Source organism: Alosa sapidissima, chromosome 16, assembly GCF_018492685.1.
Source record: "Alosa sapidissima isolate fAloSap1 chromosome 16, fAloSap1.pri, whole genome shotgun sequence".
Taxonomy (NCBI): Eukaryota; Metazoa; Chordata; class Actinopteri; order Clupeiformes; family Clupeidae; genus Alosa; species Alosa sapidissima.
The window spans coordinates 20547880-20570862 of NC_055972.1; the positions used below are offsets into that span (position 1 = coordinate 20547880).

General features: G+C 43.0%; 1 protein-coding gene across 3 annotated transcripts in view; it reads left to right on the forward strand.

The window, feature by feature from the left end:
• cdh23 (cadherin-related 23) overlaps window positions 1-22983 on the forward strand; it is a 248528-nt gene that overhangs the window by 217370 nt on the left and 8175 nt on the right. For all 3 annotated transcript variants that reach the window (XM_042065046.1, XM_042065047.1, XM_042065048.1), the window contains exons 37-61: window positions 2931-3152; window positions 3403-3522; window positions 3674-3854; window positions 5125-5258; window positions 5787-5996; window positions 6528-6635; window positions 6850-6952; window positions 7129-7254; window positions 7849-8052; window positions 8433-8891; window positions 9099-9215; window positions 9443-9667; window positions 12266-12435; window positions 12630-12767; window positions 13081-13200; window positions 13637-13814; window positions 14600-14811; window positions 14935-15129; window positions 15533-15646; window positions 16098-16227; window positions 20876-21139; window positions 21321-21482; window positions 22005-22261; window positions 22556-22653; window positions 22784-22904. In XM_042065046.1, the coding sequence (XP_041920980.1) occupies window positions 2931-3152; window positions 3403-3522; window positions 3674-3854; window positions 5125-5258; window positions 5787-5996; window positions 6528-6635; window positions 6850-6952; window positions 7129-7254; window positions 7849-8052; window positions 8433-8891; window positions 9099-9215; window positions 9443-9667; window positions 12266-12435; window positions 12630-12767; window positions 13081-13200; window positions 13637-13814; window positions 14600-14811; window positions 14935-15129; window positions 15533-15646; window positions 16098-16227; window positions 20876-21139; window positions 21321-21482; window positions 22005-22261; window positions 22556-22653; window positions 22784-22904 (4368 nt within the window). The remainder of the gene's footprint in view (window positions 1-2930; window positions 3153-3402; window positions 3523-3673; window positions 3855-5124; window positions 5259-5786; window positions 5997-6527; window positions 6636-6849; window positions 6953-7128; window positions 7255-7848; window positions 8053-8432; window positions 8892-9098; window positions 9216-9442; window positions 9668-12265; window positions 12436-12629; window positions 12768-13080; window positions 13201-13636; window positions 13815-14599; window positions 14812-14934; window positions 15130-15532; window positions 15647-16097; window positions 16228-20875; window positions 21140-21320; window positions 21483-22004; window positions 22262-22555; window positions 22654-22783; window positions 22905-22983) is intronic.

Here is a 22983-nt window from a genome sequence, read left to right on the forward strand (position 1 = left end):
GCACAGGCTGGATCTGATACTGACGACCAGTCAGGCAGGAACATCAGGAACATGTCTCCTTCCCACCCCCCTACACTCCCAACACACACACTGGTACATTTTTATTTGAGTTTCACTCACACTTCCCTCCCCATGCCATGCTGAACTGTGTGTGTGTGTGTTACATTCAACATGCACATAACCTCCTATTTTCATGTGTAGGCTTTTAAACATCACATCCCCACGCCATCCCACACACATGGATGAACACAACCTCGCATTGTCAGTGGAGCTGACAAGTTCAGAAATGTTTGAACTTGGGAACACCATGCCCCCGCCCAACACACACACACACACACAGCACATAAGGAAATGCAAAGTTGTGTTCAAAACCTCTCCACATCTCGTCAAGCTTCAGTTCTGGCGTCATCACAGCCCAACTTAAGCATCCTTTTCAGCACAACATCAACAACACTAGTTATCCCTGTCACGTGATGGGATGGGTCACAGCATAAACAAAGTACCACAAGTTCCAGCAGAATGTAGCCTCAAGGACGTTCCTGTCTCAGTGACGGAGGGGGTCCAGGCCCCTGAGGCTTGACCCAACGTTCTTTCCCCTGTGAATCAGAGGCCTGGGTGGGTCACACATCTAATTAAACACACGCAAGAGTTCTTGATGACAGGGGGAGATGAGCACTGTTGAGAACTTGTTTGCCTATATTACTCATAACTATCAACTTGTTTCACATACAGTAAATGTGTGTGTGTGTATGTGGTGGCGGGGGGGGGGGGGTTGGGGGGGATTCACCTTTGGCTATCTGAAATGTTAGATAGCTGATAGTGTTGAGTTAACAGATAAATAGGACATGAAACACGCATATCAAAAGTGCTCAGCCAAATCCTGTTGGGGCTGTTTACCTCTGGGTAGCATCTGTGTTTTGCATAATAGCCCTCACAAACAACTCATCTTGTTGTGTACCCATTGAGATTATACTGTATCTGGGGCATGCAAAATACTGAGAGAAAAAACTGGGCCTACATAGATGAGAATATTCACTTTCAGGTTTCCTGTCAAGCTTCAGTGTAAATGGTGGAGGGCACAGCCATCAGGTGATTGGTGTCTGTCAAAGTGGTATTAGAAAGAATAAATCTGGCCATTACTAGAGAGTGAAAAAGAGAAAGGCTTTCATTATGGCCTTAACATGCAAACCACACTCAATTATGAGAACGAGAAGAGAAGTGCTGCTTCAGTGTAATTCCTCGGGATGATGAAACATGTCTGTTGACACATATTGGCTAATAGCTGCAACATTTGAAAAGTCTTTGATACTTCGGAAGCAAGGATACCAACAAATTTGTTCACGTCTGTATGCACTAGTGGGGAAATAAGTATTGAACGTGTCAACATTTCTTTCAGTAAATACATTTCCAGTCAGGCTATACACATGACATTTTTCACCAGACTTTGATCCAAACATTAAAGTTCATGAATAGTTATGTGTAATAAAGTGGAATGACACAAGAAAAAAATTGTGCCAACTGAAATTTCTTAAATACTTTGTGGAAAAGCCTTTGTTTGTAATGACAGCTTCAAAACATTTCCTGTATGAAGAAACTAATCAGTCACAATATGCATGTGTGATTTTGGCCCATTCTTCTAAACAGATTTTCTTCTTGAGGATTCCAGGAAAGGCTCTTGTGAATCCTGATCTTTAGTTCCTTCCACAAAAATTATATTGAATTTAAGTCAACTTCTCTGGAATCCTTTGCTGTATGCTTTGGATCTGTGCTGCTGGAAGGTCCACCTACGTCTCATTCTCATCATCCTGGTGGATGGCAAGAATATCCCTGATAAAAACCTATGAAGTCAGTACCATGAGATGAAAAACAGCCCCACACCATGATGCTTCCACCTCCAAACTTCACTGTTGGTATAATATGTTATGGTGATGTGCAATGCCATTTCCCCTCCAAACATGGCATATAATATGACAGCCAAAATGTTTAAAAGACTACATTCTTCCAGTAAGGCTTGTCCAAATGTTGTGTAGCAAACTTTAAACAAGCTTCAACATGCCTTTTCTTTAGTAATAGTCTGCATGCTTAGAGGCCATGGTGGCGGAGTGCATTGTCTATTGTTTTCTCTGTAACAATTGTGCCTCCTGCCTCAAAGTCTTTCTGAAGCTTTTTCCGAGTGGTCCTTGGCTCTAGGGCTGCTCTTCTGACTATCTTTCTGACTCCCTGGTCAGAAATCTTGCAAGGAGCTCCTGTGTGTGACAGGTTGATGATGGATGATATTCCTTCCACTTGCGGAAATACATCTGTATTCAGTTACCAAAGTTTCTTGTGTGACACCTTAGTAACGAAAAATCTTTTTATAGCCCATCAATATGTACTAACCCCGCTGATACTAATTTGCACAGAGAGGTAGTATAATTACTTTCTAACTACTTAAAGACTTCTGCTGGTGCCTTGCCATTCCTTGTCTTGGTTTACTGCTTTTTCTTACCGTGTTCAATACTTTTTTCCTTTCACTTTTTTCCTTTCATTTCACTTTTACTTTATTTCCCTTTACTATACACAACTTTAGTTATGGACTTTAATGTTGTAAATTCTTTATATTTGTGGATTTGCTGAGTTAATAATAATGTCTGGTGAAAATTGAATGTGAATAGCTTCATCGGAAATATTTTTATTGAAAACAAAATGTACTAGTTCAATACTTTTTTTCCCCCACCGTAGGTTTGTTTCCTTTTTGTCATGTCTGTAGGCAGGTTTTATTCCCTCTTTGGAAACAAACATCTTATCACAGGGTAATAATGGCAGAAAGACACGTCTAAGACAGGTCTTCACTGAAGTATAGACCGCTACCAGTCAGAACAAATGGTTATTTTCTTTACCAAAAGAGTCCATATTCTTCTCTTTTCTTTTCCTCCTTATGTCCCTCTAAGACATCTACCACAGTGTGGGTGCATGTTGTGGATGAGAATGACAACGCACCTGAGTTTCCAGAGAAGGAGTATGTGACTGTGCTGAGTGAAGGGCCTCACACAGTCGGGGCCACTATTGCCACGGTAACAGCCATCGACCCAGATGAGAAGCTCAATGGAACCCTTCGTTATGCCATCACCCAGGGCAATCTTGGTCAGACGTTTCACATCAATAACGTAACGGTAAGCCGGTAAAACGGTGAGATGTTTATAACATACCTGCTAAGATCTGCAATGTTATTAGAACTAATTGTAAAGTTCAAGTATTTCAGCATTGAGCTTACATGATTGCCTACTTTGAGAAATTGATGTGACACCAGACTCTTGCAATTTTGTCCTTCAAAAAGATGGGAGTTGGTTGTCTCATCTTTAGTAGAAGATATATATGAAGTCTAAGATCTGAGGGAATTTCTTTGTGCTGAATTGGATCCAGGGAAGGATTGTTGCAGTCAAAGAGTTGGACTACGAAGTCAGTAATGGACGCTACACACTGGTTGTGACTGCGACAGACCAGTGTCCTTTCCCACAACTCAGACTGACATCTAGTACCACGGTTAGTTTTGCGTGCACACACACACACACACTATGACAACAAGGTCATAGCATAGCATTAACTATGACAACACAGTCATAGCATTCAGAACTGACAGTCTGTGTACTGAGTCCTCATTCAGCTCCATGTGACTGTGTGTTGCGTTGACCAGGTGTTGGTGAATGTGCTGGATGTGAACGATGTGACCCCCACGTTCCCAAAGTCCTTTGAGGGGCCCTTTGAGATCACTGAGGGCCAGCCGGGGCCCCGTGTGTGGACGGTCAAGGCCACTGATGAGGACTCGGGCCTCAACGGCAAGGTGGAGTACACCATCACCGCAGGAGACCTCAAGAGTGAGTTTGACTCTCTCTCGTTCTGTGTGTATGTGTGTGCATCTGCGTGTACGTACATGCTCACACGTGTGTGTGTGTGTGTGTGTGTGAGAGAGAGAGTAAGTAAGTGAGGCAATTATACGGAGTGTCTATTCGTACCAGGGGTACGAATAGCCTTGGCCACACAACTGGGCTATTCGCACCCTGTTACATAACAACAAAAACATATTGCTCGCGTGCCCAAAAAAAATGGTCGACATTCGTTTTTTCGTCAGCAGAAAGTGAAGAATTCTGAACGGTTTCAGCACTAATATCTGTTCAAATTAAAGTTGAGATGGAAAAGTTGTTTTTTATTTTCATAATCTTTGTTCAGTGAACACATACAACCGTCAGTTTGTTAGCTAACAGAAATTTCGTGAATATGACGTTCAGACCCATAAACTATAAGTTTACCTGCGAACCTCAACTTCTTGTTGAAGCAGATAGTGCAGTGGTCACAGGCAAGGGCTGGCACGCAGGAGACCAGGGTTTGATTCCCGTGTGATGCGTTTTGGCGGAGTGAGTGTGTATGTGTACCAACGTCTCTGGAGAGAAGGCGCGCAATTTGAACAAGAAATCGGTTCTTAAACAGAAGTTTTGATTGCAACAATTAGCTAGTTCATGCACCAGGGTGTAAATAGCATGCAGTACTATAAACACCTGGGTACAAATAGCATCCACTTCTAACTGTACATTGATGCAAACAGCATACCTTATTCAGAGTGTCTATTACACAGCTGAGCTATTCACACTCTGTTATGTAACAACAAAAAAACATGTTTTTTTTTTTTATATTATTACATTGTGTGATCAATATGCCAGATTAAATGCACAGGGGTGCAAATAGCATACACTGATATTTGTACCAGACGAGGTACTAATAGAACACATTGCTGTGTGCACCGGGGTACGAATAGCATACATTGATATTTGTACCAGACGGGGTACTAATAGGACACATTGCTGTGTGCACCGGGGTACGAATAGCATACATTGATATTTGTACCAGACGGGGTACTAATAGGACACATTGCTGTGTGCACCGGGGTATGAATAGAATTCACTTCTTATTGCACCAGGGTACGAATAGCATACACTGCTAATTGTACCAGGGGTGCAAATAGCCTTACCCTTAATTATATGTACAAGGTATGACACTGCTATACACACTGACAGCTATATATTAGTAAATTTGTCAGTGTAATTTGACATGTCCCCTATTTTCATCTCTCTCTCTCTCTCTCTGAGCTAGATGAGTTTGTGGTATCTCCAGTGGAAGGGGAGCTGCGTGTCAGGCGAGACGTGGAGCTGGACAGAGAGACCACTCCTTCCTACAACATTACCATCACAGCACGGGACCTGGGATCTCCCCCCCGAAGCAGCACGGTCAGCAATCACAAACACTCACACACCCACACTTGCAAACTTACGTAAATAAACTGACACACACAAATGAGAGTATTTACATGCAAAGACAAACATACTGTAGACAGCCACAGGGAAACATCTACACAAACAGAGAAGCAGCACACACACACACACAGATAAACACACAGATAAACGCACACACACACACACACACACACACACACGCACAGATAAACACACACACACACACACACACACACGCACACACACTGTCACAATCTGGTTCATAGATGTCACTGCATGGAGATCAAGTGAAATGAAATATACTGTATTTAGTCAAATTAGCTTGTATGTGTGTATCAGTGTATGTGTGATGTATCAGGAAATGTACTGAATATTGAGTAGCTTGCGTAGTCTCTTTCTCACACACACACACACACACACACACACACACACACACACACACACACACACACGGCACACAAACCTGTGAACGCAATGGTCCAGCTGAAGATTGTCTCTCATCCGTCTCTGTTCTCTCTGTAGGTGGTGGTTGGGGTGTTGGTTCTGGACATCAATGATAACGACCCGATTCTGCTGAACCTGCCCTACAACACCAGTGTGAGTGAGGGTGCAGCCATCCACACCTCTGTGGCCCGGGTCCAAGCAAGTGACGCCGACAGTGGCCGCAACGCCCTCCTCACTTTCAACATCACCGCCGGCAACATAGACGGAGCCTTCTACATCAATGAGACTGTAAGAGTCAGGGAGAGGGGGCGCTGGCGCTGTGGTAGCGTAGTGACTAAGGAGCTAGGCTAGCATGCTTTAGTAGCGTAGTGGCTAAGGAGCTGGGCTAGTATGCAGTAGTAGCGTAGTGGCTAAGGAGCTGGGCTAGCATGCTTTAGTAGCGTAGTGGCTAAGGAGCTGGGCTAGCATGCAGTAGCCTGATAAGTTGTGGGTTCAATTCCCGGCTTCCACCGTTGTGCCCTTGACCAAGGCACTTAACCCCAAGTTGCTCTGGGTAGAATGACCCTTGTAATATGCAACATATACGTAACTTTGGATAAAAGTGTCTGCTAAATGAGTACATGTAGATGTAAATGTGGTAGGAAGGGAGAGAGGCTCTCAAATCAGCATTTTAAAAACTATTGTACATGTTGCATAAAATGTCAAAGTTTATGTGAACAACTTGTTGAATAATCATAGCTTATCTCCACATTGTCATCATCACTTTCTTCCTGTTTATCCTTTTTTGTCCCGTACTCTCTCTCTCTCTCTGGCTCTCAGACAGGTGTGGTGCAGGTGAACAGGCCACTGGACAGAGAGAGAATAGACGAGTACCGACTGACCATTACAGTCAAAGACAACCCTGAGAACCCCCGGATAGCACGTCGGGTAAGAATGACCTCCCCACACACACACACAGAGAGAGAGAGAGAGAGAGAGAGAGAGAGAGAGAGAGAAAGAAAGAGAGAGAGACACTTTTCCATTTTATTATGTGACACAGTTTCATGATTATATCGTTCAAGAAGCTTCCTTGGCCTCTACACTCAATGCAGCAAATGAAACGTTCCTCTTCTCCATTGTCCCTCCCTATCCCTCCCTCCAGGATTCAGACACTCTGGTGGTCAGGATTCTGGATGAGAACGACAACCGGCCTCTCTTTACGCAGCCCAGCTACCGTGCCGAAATCATGGAAAACTCCCTTGCAGGTACCACACAGCCTGCTCATGATCCTCTTGCCTTTTAGTGATTTGACTCAGAGATTCTTCTGTTACTTAGTTTACAGTTCAACCCTCTGTCCAACCACCTCAAACCTACCTTCTTCTCTCTCTCTCTCTCTCTCCCTCTCTCTCTCTCTCTCTCTCTCTCTCTCTCTCTCTCTCAGGCAGTACTGTGTCTGTTTTGAATGGGCCAGTGCAAGCACTGGATAAGGACATCGGAATTAATTCTGTAGTGAAGTATAAGCTGCTGGGTTCTAGAGTCGACCTCTTCACAATCGACGCCAACACAGGTGACATTGCATTCTGTTTGTTTACTGTATACTTAAAAGAACCATATGTAAGAAATGTATGTCAATTAATCATAAAATGGCCCTGATGTGTCACTAGACATTAAGAAATCATGTTTATTTCAAATACTTATATCACTGACAAAAGTAGTCTGGCCCGGATATTGTCACTTAAAAAGTGAAGTTGCAGCCCTCAACTGATGTTGATGTTGTGTTTTATCATGTCATGTTGTGTTTTGGCCTGATGCGCCACCCTCTACCCATCTATAATCACAAAGTCAGTAGTGTTTCGGCATCCGGGTTGGCAACCTCGAGTCAGGGGGGAGGGGATACACCGCTCTACAGTAATTTGAAAGTGATTGCAATACCAGTTTTGGCCACAATCTTACATATGTTTCCTTTAAGCACTTGTTTACTTGAACACATTTTGACAAGTTAAGCTGACGATCAGCAAGTGAAGTAAAGTGTGAATTAAATGAATTTGTCTCAAATTTAAGGCTCAGGTTATAAAGGGGTTTTATAAACCAAGTCAATTCAGGAATATTTATTTAAATGATCAAACAGACATGTGTGTTTCCCCTCCCCCTGGGGCTGCAGGCGAGGTGCATGTGCGCGAGGGGGCCAAGCTGGACCGCGAGGCGTTCTCCGAGCCACGTGTGGAGCTGCAGCTGCTAGCCCAGGACGTGGGGGGGCTCAACAGCAGCGTGCCCCTCAGCATCATCATCCTGGACGTCAACGACAACCCCCCAGTCTTCAACCCGGCCAGCTTCACCGTACGCCTGCCCGAGAACAGCCCCACAGGTGTGTGTGTGTGTGTGTGTGTGTGTGTGTGTGTGTGTGTGTGTGTGTGTGTGTGTGCGTGTGTCCAACTTCAAACTGTTAAAATAAAATACAGTAATGCACAAAACACGTTTTGTCATAGAAAGCTTAACATTGATCGATTCGAGACTCTTAGCTTTAAAACGAGGTATATTATGACTATGGTATGGTGCTTCATGTTATGGTGCATAAAATTGATTGTACAGTATGGGGAGGAGGAGGGGGGCACTGTAAGCGAGGTCGGTGCTGGTATAGCTGAACTTAAGTTTTTAAAAGATCAGCCACTTACTGACAGTATCACAAACCTGGATTTCAATGCAAATGTTTTGTGTTTGTGTGTGTGTGTGTGTGTGTGTGTACAGGTGTGGTGGTGACACAGCTGTCGGCCACCGATGCTGATTCAGGTGCTAATGGCTGGCTGCTGTACCGCCTGGAGAGTGGCGCCCAGGACCGCTTCGTGGTGGACTCCCTCTCGGGCGCCGTGCTGGTTGGCAACGCCACACTGGACCGTGAGGAGCGCGCCTCCTACCGCCTCATTGTCATGGCAACCGATCGCGGCACGCCGCCCCTCTCTGCCACCGCCACGCTCACCGTGATGCTCGATGACGTTAACGACTCGCGGCCACGCTTCATCCGCCCGGTGCAGACCATCAGCGTCAACGAGTCCACGCCGCCCGGTGAAGTGGTGGCCACGCTCGCGGCCGAGGACCCCGACCTCCGGCCCCGGCTGGAGTACTATATCATCTCGGTGGAGGCCCGCGATGATGCCAACAAGCCCGTCGGGGGCCTGCAGGACTCGTTTGGCATCGAGTTCCACACAGGTGAGTTCTCACCAGGAAACTCTCACAAGGAAACATGTGGACAGCTTTGTTAAGAGATGCAAATGTTAACTTTAGTTCAGATGTTAGATCAGGTTGATAAGATTAGCCTGAACAAGGTAATCATTTGGTTCATGGGAAAATATACAAATGTGTGTGTGTGTGTGTGTGTCTGTGTGTGTGTGTGTGTGTGTGTGTGTGTTTCTTTAGGCTCTGTGTTTGTGCGTAACCCTTTGAACAGGGAGCTCGTTGCCACCTTCGACATCATTGTTTCTGTCCATGACAATGCTAGTGATGTCATTGACCAGTCGGTCAGTGTTCCCAATGGTAAGATCACACACACAGCTTCCTCTCATGCACACAAGTGTACGTATCCATTAAGATTGCATTTTTATGTTGAGAAAATGACTTGAAATGTTGTTGAAATCCTGAAACAATCTAAATCCGTAATCTGTAACCCTAAATGGCTGAGTTTAATTTTAGTTCAGCATCCTCCAACTTTTCTCCTGCACCCCCTCCCCCACCCCACCCCACCCTAACCTGCCCAATGACAGCCAGGCTGACGGTCAACGTGCTCGACGTCAATGACAATGCTCCACGTTTCCGGCCCTTTGGCGTGGCGAACTTCTCCGAGAAGATTCTAGAAGGGGCTCAACCTGGCACCACGCTGCTGTCCGTGTCGGCTGTGGACCCAGATAAAGGCCCCAACGGGCAGGTGATCTATCAGCTGCTGCACCTGCCCCGTGGGGACTACCTGAGGCTAGAGGACCCCTCCACAGGTCAGCAGCTACACTACTGAGCATCACGTCTGGCGTTATGACTGCCTAAAGTATTGAGTTGTCCTGGTTGTTTGTCAAAATTGAAAGTATTCAAATTGTTGTCTGGTCAGTTTGAAAGATTATATATTAACCTCCGGTCATGGGATCATTATAGTCTTCAGTTATTTAGTAACACAGCAAGTAAGACAGTTTTACTGTGAACACGTTTTGGAAAGTGAACATGTTCACAGTTTAAGTTTAAGAATGTGAACATGTTTTAGTGTAGCTTTTAAGGAAAGTTACTGGATGATATGTGTGACTTGCTGGCTCGATGCATGAAACATGAACGGGGAGGCCACACGCTGATTCCATAATAATCAAAATAATTTATTAATTAAAGGTAAATTTAACAGAGACTAAATGATAACGTGGTGTGGTGCAAGTCAGTATAATGGAAGGAAACCAAAAGTGTCATGCAAAATCAGTCTAGGGGTTTAACAGCCAAAGGACAACGAAAACCAAATGCCAGGAGGAGGAAGCCTCCCCTGGCTGTTGTGGATGCAGGCGATTTATAGTCCTGCCAATCAGGCACACCTGAGCACCAACACCTGCTCAACAGGAATAGAGAAAGAGCGGTAGAGAGCACAGGCACACCAAACAGGGCGGGGTCTAAGACCTGCCAATATCCGTCACATATGTCTATCTGCGATATAGTCAAGTCAAGTCAAGTCAAGTTTATTTATATAGCACATTTCATACACAGAGGTCATTCAATGTGCTTTACATAAACAAAACCAAACAATAAAAACAAATAAAAGCATAGAAGGGCAATATAGTCAAAGAATAGTTAAAAGGTAAAGATCATAATAAAAAGAAAACATAAAACAAAGGCAAAAGTAGTAAAAAAAGTAATAAAAGACAAAGTAGAATAATTATCAAGGCAGATTCAGAATTTGTAACTCTGAGCCGCATAGCAGCTAAAAGCTGCTTCACCATGTTTAGTTCTAACTGTAGGTTTTACTAGCAGGTTTTTCACCTGGGACCTGAGAGGACGAGAAGGTGTGTACTGCTGAAGCATGTCTGACAAGTATTTAGGTCCTGCTCCATTTACTGATTTATAAACAAGCAATAGTGCTTTAAAGTCAATTCTGTGACTTACTGGAAGCCAGTGCAAGGACTTAAGAATTGGAGTAATGTGGTCAGTTCTTTTAGTTTTTGTTAGAGTCCTAGCTGCTGCATTTTGTATCACCTGAAGCTGTTTAATAGTCTTTTTTAGGAAGGCCTGTGAACAGTCCATTGCAGTAATCAACCCTGCTGGAGATAAATGCATGAATGAGTTTTTCTAAGTCATGTTTTGACATCAGCCCTCTGAGTTTGGCAATATTTTTGAGGTGGTAACTTTATAGACTTTATATAGACTTTAGACCTTTTTATGAGCCTATAAAGGCTTATCAATTACTGCCACTATCTCCATGTGGCTCAGTGGATCACAACTGTGTGCATTTATTACCCATGTGAAGTACCCATACCCAACTGCAGAAACAAACACATGTTCCTAAGGCATGTCCAGTGGCACAGAAAACAACATTGAGCTAATAGAAACTTGGTGACAAACAAAACAGAAATGTTAAAGTTGACATGTTGTAGAGCATTACACTAAAGTCCAATTCATTTTCATTTTAAAGTATCTGCATTGGTTTTGAACATTTCAACCGGAAACCCTCTAGGAACAAATTTAAAGGGTTTATAAAACTGTTTTAAAGAAACAGAAAGCATAGACAAGGGACATAAAGGACCGACCTGAAAAATATGTGCTCTTTCTACAGGAATGCTATAACTACAGGGACTGTGCTGGTAAATGTGTAAACACTCATTTGGCCAGGATTTGGACATGTTTGTTGATGTGCCATGCTCACATGCGGCTTTCTGTAGGGCCCTGATTGTTCTATGCAAACTCTACTCAAACAACAACAAACCATCCAAAGTCCAGCATACAGAAAAATAAATTATGTTTTTTACAGGGAGCCACTTCTGACTTGCAAACATATGTACAAACAAGGAGCTAGAAATGCAAGTTCTTCAGGCAAAACAAGATTATAAAACTAAACTGGAGAACAAGGTGGCCACTAACAACCTTGGTTCAGCCTGGGCTAGCATGAACATTATAGGAGGCCTCCAGAATCAAAAGAGCAGCAGTCTGGTCACCCTGGGTGGTCTGATACTGGATCCAGGAATTGAGTAATAGGCTCATAGATAATCAGTACTTTACATAAAACAAAAGGATGTGCAATGTGCATAAGGACTTCCTCTCAGTGAGAGTGAACAAGAGTTATGGACCAGATTACATCTATGGGCATACACTTAAAACCTGTGCAAAATAATTGAGTCCTCTATTCCACTACATTTTTAAGTGTCTACAGGCACAATATGTACCTGAGGGCTGGAGGGAGGCTGTGGTTGTCCCTTAATTATTTTAGATCAATGGTTCCCACATCAATTGTGATAAAAAACATTTGAATAATGAGTAAGGTCTGAAACTGAGCATGAACGTGTACACTTGTTGTTATTATTTTCCTGTTTATGTGTGTTTCCCTGTCCTGCTATGATGTGCTGCCACAGGGAAGATCGTGGCCAACCGGACGGTGGACTATGAACAGGTGCAGTGGCTGAACTTCACCGTTCGCGCTCAGGACCACGGGAGCCCGCCCCGCTTCGCTGAGCTGCCCGTCTACCTGCGCATTATGGACGTCAACGACAACAACCCCGTTTTCTCACTGCCCTCTTATCAGGTAGCTTCTTACGCTTATGTGTCTGAAGTCAGAGCCTGATCAGGTGCTCTCTGATGTCACACAATATTCCAGTAGTGAGTCTTACAGCTTCTGGGGTTCTGGGCTCCGGGTATGCAATTTTTGTGCAAATGTGTGTGTGTGTGTGTGTATGTGTGTGTGTGTGTGTGTGTGTGTGTGTGTGTGTGTGTGTGTAGAAACCTGTGTTCGAGGATGTAGCTCTAGGCACCATCATTGTGAGTGTGAGTGCTACGGATGCCGACTCTGGCCTCTTCTCCGTCATCGAATACAGCCTGGTTGACGGGGAGGGCAAGTTTGGCATCACTCCCAGCACGGTGAGCTCCTCCATAGTGTTCACATGCAACACAACTCAACACTCACCGCAACACAGAAATGATTTTATGCATTTAATAACGTGGTAAATAGTGAAAGTAAATATAAACACTATGAAACATATGTTAGTGTGAAGCATAACACTTTATTGTATACTTTTCGTTATTATTAATACGGTAACTAGGGGATGCTTAATCAAGTAAGAGTAAAATAGACACTAAACAAATGCACAGATCTAAACAAATATTAATGTTGTCCACAACTCTGTCCTAATTATCTGGCTACTCTTCTTTCTCCTCCTCCTGCTTCTATCAGGGCGCTATCTACATTCTCTCTCCGCTGGACAGAGAGACTAAAGACCACTACACCCTAACAGCTGTTGCCCGTGACAATCCGGGAGGGATTCCGAACCAACGCAGGGAAAACTCAGTTCAGGTGTGTGTCAGACTGAGCTAAATTGTGCTGTCTTGTCTTTTGGTAATACATTACTCAAAGTCACTGTTATTTTGGTAATATTTTACTCAAAGTCAGTGTTATTTTGGTAATATTTTACTCAAAGTCAGTGTTAATAGAGCATTATAAATATATCCATAAAGGGTTGTAAGGTATGAGTAGCGCTAGTGATTGACACAACTATTTATACATAGAAGTGAATGCATGTCATATACACTTATGTCAATCATTATGATGCTTTATGAATACTTTATGCTTTATGGATACTGTTTGAATGTGTAAAGTGTTACCATGAGGTTATATCACTCTCTATGAAGTAAGTATCCATATGTCACTGAACTTCCATAAAAGTAAATGAAGTTAGTTAATTGTTGTTATGCTTAATGTAATGTGTTCTTATGCTTTGTACCACTGTCAGGTTCTGGTGACTGTTCTGGATGTGAATGACTTCCGTCCACGGTTCTCTGAGCGGGTCTTCAGCACCAGTGTGTTTGAGAACGAGCCCAGTGGAACCTCTGTCATCACTCTCTCTGCTACCGACCTGGATGAGGGAGAGAACGCCATCCTCACATACAGTATGCAAGGGCCTGGAGCAGGTCAGCAGGACACACACACAGACACACACACACACACACACACACACACACACACATTTGCACACACACTCGCACATATGCAAATACACACACACACACATATACACACATATACACATGTGCACAGACACTCATACATATGTAAATAAGTACAAACACACACACACACACAGAGACACTTGTATGCACTCATATGCACAAACACACACACATGATGTGATGTACTAATTACAGATTGATACATAGACACCCAATTTACACTGAGGGACACAAACATGTACACATTGATGGCATGCACACAGTAAACACCCCTAAGTAGTTTTGCTAGAGAGAAATGCTACATTCCTCAGCAGAAGAAAAAAGCATTTCCTGCAACAGCCTGACTCCTCATGTTGTGTGTAGTACAGTTATGTAAGGTGGAGAAAAAGATCATGCCAGTGCAGCGAATGTGTGATAAGAATGCTGTGGAAGTGTGTTACGAGCTTCCCACCCATACCTCTCACCTTCTCGTACTTATTCTTACACCCTGTGTCACTCTTAACCCCTGTTCTTACGCCCTGTGTCACTCTTAACCCCTGTTCTTACGCCCTGTGTCACTCTTAACCCCTGTTCTTACGCCCTGTGTCACTCTTAACCCCTGTTCTTACGGCCTCTTTCTCTTTCGCTCTCTGTCTTGGTTTTCGTATGCGTTCCCTTTCTTTCTCTTTAATGTTTTTTGTCTTCTCTTCCTCTTCTTCTTCCCTCTTGTATTTTTGTGACTTTCTCTCTCTCTCTGTGCCTTTCAGACGCGTTCTCTCTGCACCCTGACAGCGGCGTGGTGCGCTCGCTGCGTCTGCTCCAGTCCTTTGAGCGTTTTAACCTGACGGTGGTGGCCACTGACCACGGCAGACCTCCACTCTGGGGCACGGCCATCCTCCACATCACTGTCATCGACGTCAACAACAACAGGCCCGTCTTCGTCCGACCCGCTAACGGCACCATCATGCACATCCAGGAGGTATGTGTGTGTGTATGTGTGTGCGTGCGACCGTGCGTGTCGGTGTCTATGTGTGTGTGTTGCTAGGTGCTAAAGAAGCCGGATGATTAAAGATGTGTTTGTGTGTGTGTGTGTGTGTTACAGGAGCAGCCCCCAGGTCTGGTGGTGTATGAAGTGTTTGCCACTGACGAAGATGAGGGGGTGAATGGGGAGGTGCGGTACTCTTTCCTGCAGACAGGCGCAGGCAACCGGGACTGGGAGAACTTCCACATCGACCCGATCACGGGAGTTATCACCACGGCCGTCAAACTGGACCGAGAGAAACAAGCCCTGCACAGTGTCAGTCTTCCCTCTTACTCTCTCTCTCTCTCTCTCTCTCTCTCACACACACACACACAAGAAAATATGTGGACGTGAATAATATATACAGTATATACACACATGCATACACAAGAAAATATGATGACCAAAACACAATCATTTCTAACTGCGTATATGAAGTTACCTTTGTGTACTGCCACACTGCTCTTAGGTCTCTGCACTCTCTGTAGTGGACTTGGTCATGTGTTAATGTTATGTCAATATCGGTCAGTTGTGCTACCTCGTTTGAGTTCAACTCAATCAGCTTTTGCTTTTATTTACTGAGAATTCAGATAAGTATTTGTATTGAAATATACACTCCAAAGATGATATTGCTGCCATCTTTCTCTAAGTTTCTGACTGCTCGTCTTGTGCCCTGCAGCTGATCATAGTGGCTTATGACCAGGGCCAGCCTGTGCCATATGAGACCACTCAGCCACTCCAGGTGGCCCTGACCGACATAGATGACAACGAGCCCGTCTTCCTCAAGCCGCCGGTATGACCAGGGAGGGACACACATATATGATCCCAGCACTCTCATTTCAATCCTCCATGTGGATGTGTGTGTGTGTGTGTGTGTGTGTGTATGCATGATACAGTACTGGTATATGTGGGTGTTCTGGGAAATGGTTGAAACTACAACTTTCTGCTGTTTCCAGTGTCTGAGAATGAGGTATTACTGTGGTATTATTGCGATATGAAACTGTTTATATATGAAAATGTGCTTACACTGAATCATTGACAGTGCAGAAGTTGAGAGTAGGGTGAATTTCATCACATATTTCTCTCGCCATATATTGTAACACTGTAGATATATTCTACATTAGACATCTGGCATAGATACTAATAATGAGGATTATTATATGAAATAAATGTTGCTACGTTTGCACTCCACTTAATGTGTGTGTGTGTGTGTGTGTGTGTGTGTGTGTGTGTGTGTGTCACAGAGGGGCAGTCTGCCCTACCAGGTCCTCTCTGTCCCAGAGCACTCCTCATCAGGCACAGTGGTGGGGAACGTGACCGGCGCAGTGGATGCTGACGAGGGCTCCAACGGTGTCGTCTACTACTTCATCGCTGGTCAGGACACTCTGGCATAGTCTACTCAGTCTAAGAAATTTCCTAGGAAGACTCTTCATGTTTTCTTAGGAAAGCTTTTAGTTGGGCCACTTGACTGTTTTCTAGACCTAGAATTGAGTATAGTTGGTGAATGAGATTACTGTAACTCAGGATTCAGGATCGCTTTATTCACCAGAGTACACAGGAATTTGACTTGGTGATGTAGCACATTATCAAAAGAAGAGGAGGTTAAAAGAAGTTCAAAGTTCTGTAACAAGCTCAGCTCGAGTTGTCACCAAATTAACGTCATCGGTTCATTAAAACGCACATTCACAGATAATCTCTAGCATGCTTAGATTTATTGAAGTGCTTTGGTGAGGGTGAGAACGTGAAAGAGAGAGAGATAAGCCCATAGGCCAGAGTCTATAATTGTCCAAACACCGCCGACGCGGCACACCAAAAAGGAAGAAAAACCGCGCAACCAGCGCTGTTTCAGTCCATTAAACAGAGCGAAAAAGGTAACGGAAAAAACTCTGTATTTTCAATGTCAATCAGTCCAAAAATGAAAATAACCCACGGCAATAATAATCCAAAAATCCGAGGGTGTGTCAAGACAGTCTTTAAAACTCTGCAAGCACAAAAAAAGGAAAAAGGATAGATCTCACCTCGAAATCATCTCCAGGATATGCGGAAAAACCAGTCAATTATTCCTTCCAGGCCTAGCCTGCTCTGCCAGTTCTTGTCTACACCCATTCAGAGCACAAAGTGCAGAGATCTCTGTTAAATCAAGTTTAATAGACTTTTACATACCTACAGTAGTATCAGCTGAAGTCTGTAAGGCCTACAGTAGCCTATGCAAGTGTGAAGAAAAGAAAGGGTAAAAGGATCAGATAGACAAACTGACAGGTGAGTGTGTGTGTGTGTGTGTGTGTGTGTGTGTGTGTGTGTGTGTGTGTGTGTGTGTGTGTGTGTAAGAGAGAGAAAGAGAAAGAGACACTAGCAGTGACAGTTGGCTGTTTAGCTGGCAGTTATAGAATTTAGAATATCGAATAACCTGAAGCACATAGTGCTCTGTTCTTCATGGTTGGTGATATAGTGACCTTCTAGCCTTCTACATTTGAGCAAGCACATTTTCATAGTTCATGGTGGTAGAGTCTAGTTAGGTTATATTCTGCGGTGTGTCTTTCTGTTAGTCAGGTGATGGCACACATATTCTAAAAGAAACAGATTTTGGGCTATGTATCCAGTGGCAGATATGTGTGGACTGGTGAATGACCCATCAGACATATTCCAAATTTCTTGTTTTTGCCCATGTGAGAGTATGGAGATTGGTGATCACAAATCAGCCAACGATTACAATGTTACATTGCAGTTATTTTACAACAGAACAAAGCAGTTTGGCACAGGAACTGCTACAAATCCACCTGGAACAGTGAGCATCTGCAGCATGCTAAGATTCACTACTAGAAATCATGTGAAGCAGGCAGGACTCAGTGTCTTCAGAAAAGACGTGGTAGACCATCTTCTGAACCTGCAGCAACACCTCCAACTGCATCAAGTCCATCTAGAGGGACTTTGTACACTTGTTCAGCAGCAGCTGCTGCCAGCATAGATAAGTGCTTCTTCTGTCAGAAGCAGACAAAAGAGCGTCTTCATGAGGTGTCCTCTTTCAATGCAGGCAACCAACCAAGAGATATAAGTAATATTTTGAAGTCAATGACCTTTAACAGGTAGCCAGTGTACAGATGCTATGATGGGGGAAATATGTTCATATTTTTGTGTGTGTGTGAGCAGCTGCATTTTGTATAAGCTGTAAGCTCTTTAGACAGGTATTATTACAGCCAGTGTTATAGCATTGCAATAGTTTATCCTTGAGGTGACAAAAGCATGGATTCATTTCTCGGCATCTGGTAAGGATAAGGACTTCCTTATCTTTGAAATGTTCCTTAAATGGTAAAATGACGTTTTGGTGATCTGTTTTATGTGATTATTTAGTGCTAGGTCCTGGTCAATTATAACTCCTAGGTTTTTAACACTTGTGGATGAGGTCAGTGGAAGATCACTATATGTAGCCTGTGATGTGGATAGGATATTCCTCATATTTTTAGAACCTAAAACCTTGACTTCTGTTTTATCTGAGTTCAAAAGCAGGAAATTATTCGTCATCCATGTCTTTATATCTCTTATACATGTGTCAAGTTTGGCTAACAGGGTTAATTCATCAGGTTTTATGGAGAGGTATAGTTGTGTATCATCTGCTAAACAACAGGGGCCCCAGTACTGAGCCTTGAGGCACTCCATATTTTACCATAATCTGGGTAGATGGTTTATTATGGACCTGTACAAATTGTTGACGGTTAGGAAGGTATGATCTAAACCAAGCAAGTGCTGAGTCTGATGCCTATCAAATTTTCAAGCCTATGGTGTCAAAGGCAGCGCTGAGGTCCAGAAGGATCAGTATTGATGTTTTGAGGGAGAGCTTAATAACAGATGTCTTAAACGACTGCGGTACATGCCCTGATAGCATTGAATTATTTACAATCAAGAGCAAAACATTATCCAAGAAGGGGAGAGCAGTCTTAAGAAGGTGTGTAGGAATAGGGCCTAGTAGACTAGTTGTAGATTTTGATGAGGAAATTGTAAAGGTGAGATCTAATATGTTGTGTATATGTAAATGAATTAAATGTTGTTCGAGGTCTCATCTGTGATTCTGTTATGTTTTTGCTATCTTTCAGCAATGGAGTATGTGTATTTGGTGAAACTGATTGGTCATTGATCTTATCTCTAATTGTTTGACATACAATCATAATACTGACATACAATCATACTGTTGAAAATAACTGTTTTGTGAACTTTATTCAACATAGCCAGTGATTTAGGCGAAATTTATGGTGTTATTTACGGTGAAATATACAATTTCAAAAAAATAGGGTTGAAACAGGTAAAAAAAATGGAGACATCATTTTTTTCCATGTTTAGTGACCTCTAAAGACAGTCCAACCACTCTCCAAAAATTAACATTTCAAACCCACAGAAACCATATAGGCCCCCTGGCTAAGAGGATAAATCCAGTGTATGAATTAATCAAAAGGAGGTTATCAGAAGCGCAGATCGCCTTCTACCCCTGTTCCTTTATTCATTCTTTCCTCCCGGCTTTCTTCCCGCGTCCCATTTAAAAAGCAAACATGTGATTCTCCGAGAGCGCAGCCATAGGGCCAGAACAGGAAAAGTGGGTGAGAGTGAGCGTGGAAGGGTGAGTGACAGTTCTAGACCCTATCGTCTGTTTTGACTATACTCGCCCTGGATTACTGACTTACGCCCATAGTCATCAGGATAGTTAGCGAACTATAAAGATGGTTAGAGAGAAACGGACCTTATAGAGCTCAATACTACCTGGCCAGGTTTTTTAAACAGTACATTATAAAGAAAAGGCAACTTTTACAGTGAGAGAGTTAGGCCTATTCCACATGAAGAAACAGTTAACAAATCTGTTATATTTTACAAAAATAATTAAGACTTGTCTTATATTATAATATGGCCATTTATGTGGCGGATGCTACAGTTCAGCACTGAGGAAAATGGCAAAAATAGGGTAGCACTTTATAATAATAACCATTGCTTATAAACAGTAAATAGATAATTCATTAAACATTAGTACCGGTAAGTAGTTATGGAATTGTAAAAAAACAGTTAGTCGATAGTTCTTTAACAGTTAATATTTAAAGTAAGTTTAAAGATTACCAATGTTATGTTTAGTGAAAACGTTGGTAATAGTTAATAATTTCTTTGAACACCATCTATAAATATTATTTAGATGATTATAATACGTCGAAAAAGGTAGTTCGTAAACCATCTATAACTTTATCTCGATGGTTACTGTAAAGTTGTAACCAATGTTACAATGCTTTATAAATGGTTAATAAACACTTCGCAAATGATTTATAAACATTGTTTGGATGGCCATTATAAAATTGCAAGTGATGTTTACAGTTGTTAGTTAATGCTTAGTAAATGCGTTGGTAGTGTTTCATAATCAACTGCAGACATTTCAACAAACTTTTCAGTCTTTTGCAGCACTTTATCACATATAAACAGAATTGGACATGAAAAAGATGATAGATAAGTGAACAAACAGAGCAGTAATACAATTTTTATACAAATCAAAAATTAAACAATAGCCCACAGTTACAGTATTAACTTATCCAAAAAGAATCTATGTACTGTTTGGGCTACTTAGCTGCACATCTCGGACTTGGGGGACATGCTTCCTGTGTAAGTATAAATTCTAAGTAAAATTCCAACCAACTTTATAATAGCAATTCAAATAATGTTTACAGATGGTTTACAAATGAATTATGAAACATTACCAAATTGCCAACCATTATTTACCATCCATAAGCGATGGTTATTATTAAGTGATACCGCTTTATAAGATCTTTATAAAAGCTGTATAAGCAAAGAGCCTATAAACATTGAGGTCTTAGCATCCATATGATTATTGTGCCATTATTGAGCAGTCTACTCTCTAAGCCCATATCTTTGTAGGATCTTCATTTTTCCATGATGACAAATTGAGGATCAAAAACACCCCCAGTTACATAATAGTATGTAGTATGTACCTTTACACCACCACAATAGTACTAATGTTAGTCCAACTTATGGCCTGTAGGGGGAGACACTGAGGGCAACTTTGGACTGAGCCCAGCAGGTGTGCTGCGTGTCAGAAAGGATCTTGACCGCGAGGATATTCCGGTTTATTCCATCATCGTCAAGGCCTCCAGTAACCGCAACTGGACACCCCCTAGAGGTCAAAGGTCACATCGTACTCGGGTTCTAGACCCGGGCCAGGACCCCACTCTCCAAGAGGTCCGCATCTACCTAGAGGACATCAACGACCAGGCACCACGCTTCACTAAGATAGAATACACAGCAGGTATGACTAATGGAAATGTGTGGAGGTCCACTTGGAGGTCCTCTTGCATTTGTGGAGTGTATATAAAAAAAAGTTTTGGAAGATGTCATTCCAATATGTCATTTTTATTTTTCTAATGCAAATGATCTCATATAAACTGCCCCCCCCCCCCCCCCCCCCCCCCCCCCCCATTCTCTCTCAGGAGTGGCAGCTGATGCTAAGGTGGGCTCAGACCTGATCCGTGTGCAGGCGCTGGATAATGACATTGGGAACAACAGCATAGTGCTCTACCATATCCTGTCCATCACCTACATCAAGTTACAGTCCAACAGTTCTGAGGAGATGGGCAACATCTTCATCATCGGTCTGCAGCTTTAAATATCTGTGATCCATTCATTTGGGCGTATAAGCCTATCTGCCTGTCTCTCTGTCTGTATGTCTATCTGTGTATCTATTTAGATGCTCTCAATAGATGCCTCAGATGCCTGGTGGTAGAATGATGCCACTTACAGCCTTAGGCTTCTCTCAAATTAAATGTTGGATCATGTTAAACTGGCCTTTTATCACAAAGGAAGTCCAGTTCAGCTGCAAACTGTGTCACTTAAGGATAACACTAAATGAAATTTCACAAGAATTTCACTGGCGTGCTGTTTGATGAAATGTTCAGTACTGTTTTCTCTTACTTCCTCTTCCCACATATGCCCTGGCCTATTGCCCTCAATTCAGCTCCGTTTGATTCAGTTCTGTTCCATTCCCCTCAGTTTAGGTCTACTCAAAGCAATTAATGGCGAACTGTTTTTGATATAAAGAGTTTAGTAGAACTAAAACATCATATGAACCTCTCTCTCTATCCTTCTCCCTCTCGCTCTCTCTCTCTCTTTCTCAGGTGAAACGGATGGGATAATCCGTACATTTGACCTGTTCATGGCTTATGCTCCTGGTTACTTTGTGGTGGAAGTGTTAGCCCGAGACCTGGCGGGGCACAGCGACATCACCAACGTGGGCATCTACATCCTGAGGGATGACCAGCGTGTGAAAATCGTCATCAACGAGACCCCAGAGCGTGTGCGTCTGTTCCAAGAGGAGTTTGTTAATCTTCTGTCCAACATCACAGGAGCCATCGTCAGCACAGATGATGTGCAGGTGTGTGTGTGTGTGTGCATGTTCGTTACGGTAGTGGCCAGGTCTGTGTGTATGTCTGTGTGCATGTCTGTGGCTATCCATAACAGTCCCTCCATGTGAGTGTGAAAGGTAGAAAGAGAGAGAAATGGTAGAGATATGTATGAGTTTGAAGATGTTTGTCACCGCCCCACTCATATTTTATGTGAGTGAAAAAGACTAGTGAAAAAGAGATTAAAGGCAGGTGTGTGAGTGTGTGAGAGTGTTTGTGTGTGTGTGTGTGTATTTATTACACTTACACATTATTCCATGTTTCAGTTCCATGTGGATAAGAAGGGGCGTGTGAACTTCGCTCAGACAGACATGCTGATCCACGTGGTCAACAAGCAGACCAACCGCATTCTGGATGTGGAGAGGTTCGATTTCATCTCATCCATTCCCAGTCTACTCATGCAGTGTGTTTTGTTTCTTTGTGATGTCCTGACATCCACACAGACTTGTGTCATTGTAATGTGCGGCTGTTTAAAAATCTGAATTCTGACCCAGAGTGATCCAGATGATTGATGAGAATATGGAGCAGTTGAGAAACCTGTTCAGGAACTACAACGTCCTGGACGTCCAACCGGCCGAGACCGGCAGGGCCCCAGATGACCTCACAACTCTGCAGGTGTGTGTGTGTGTATGTGTGTGCCCCACATACACACATTCACGCAAATAACACCAGCCACTTTGAAAAAATTAATACA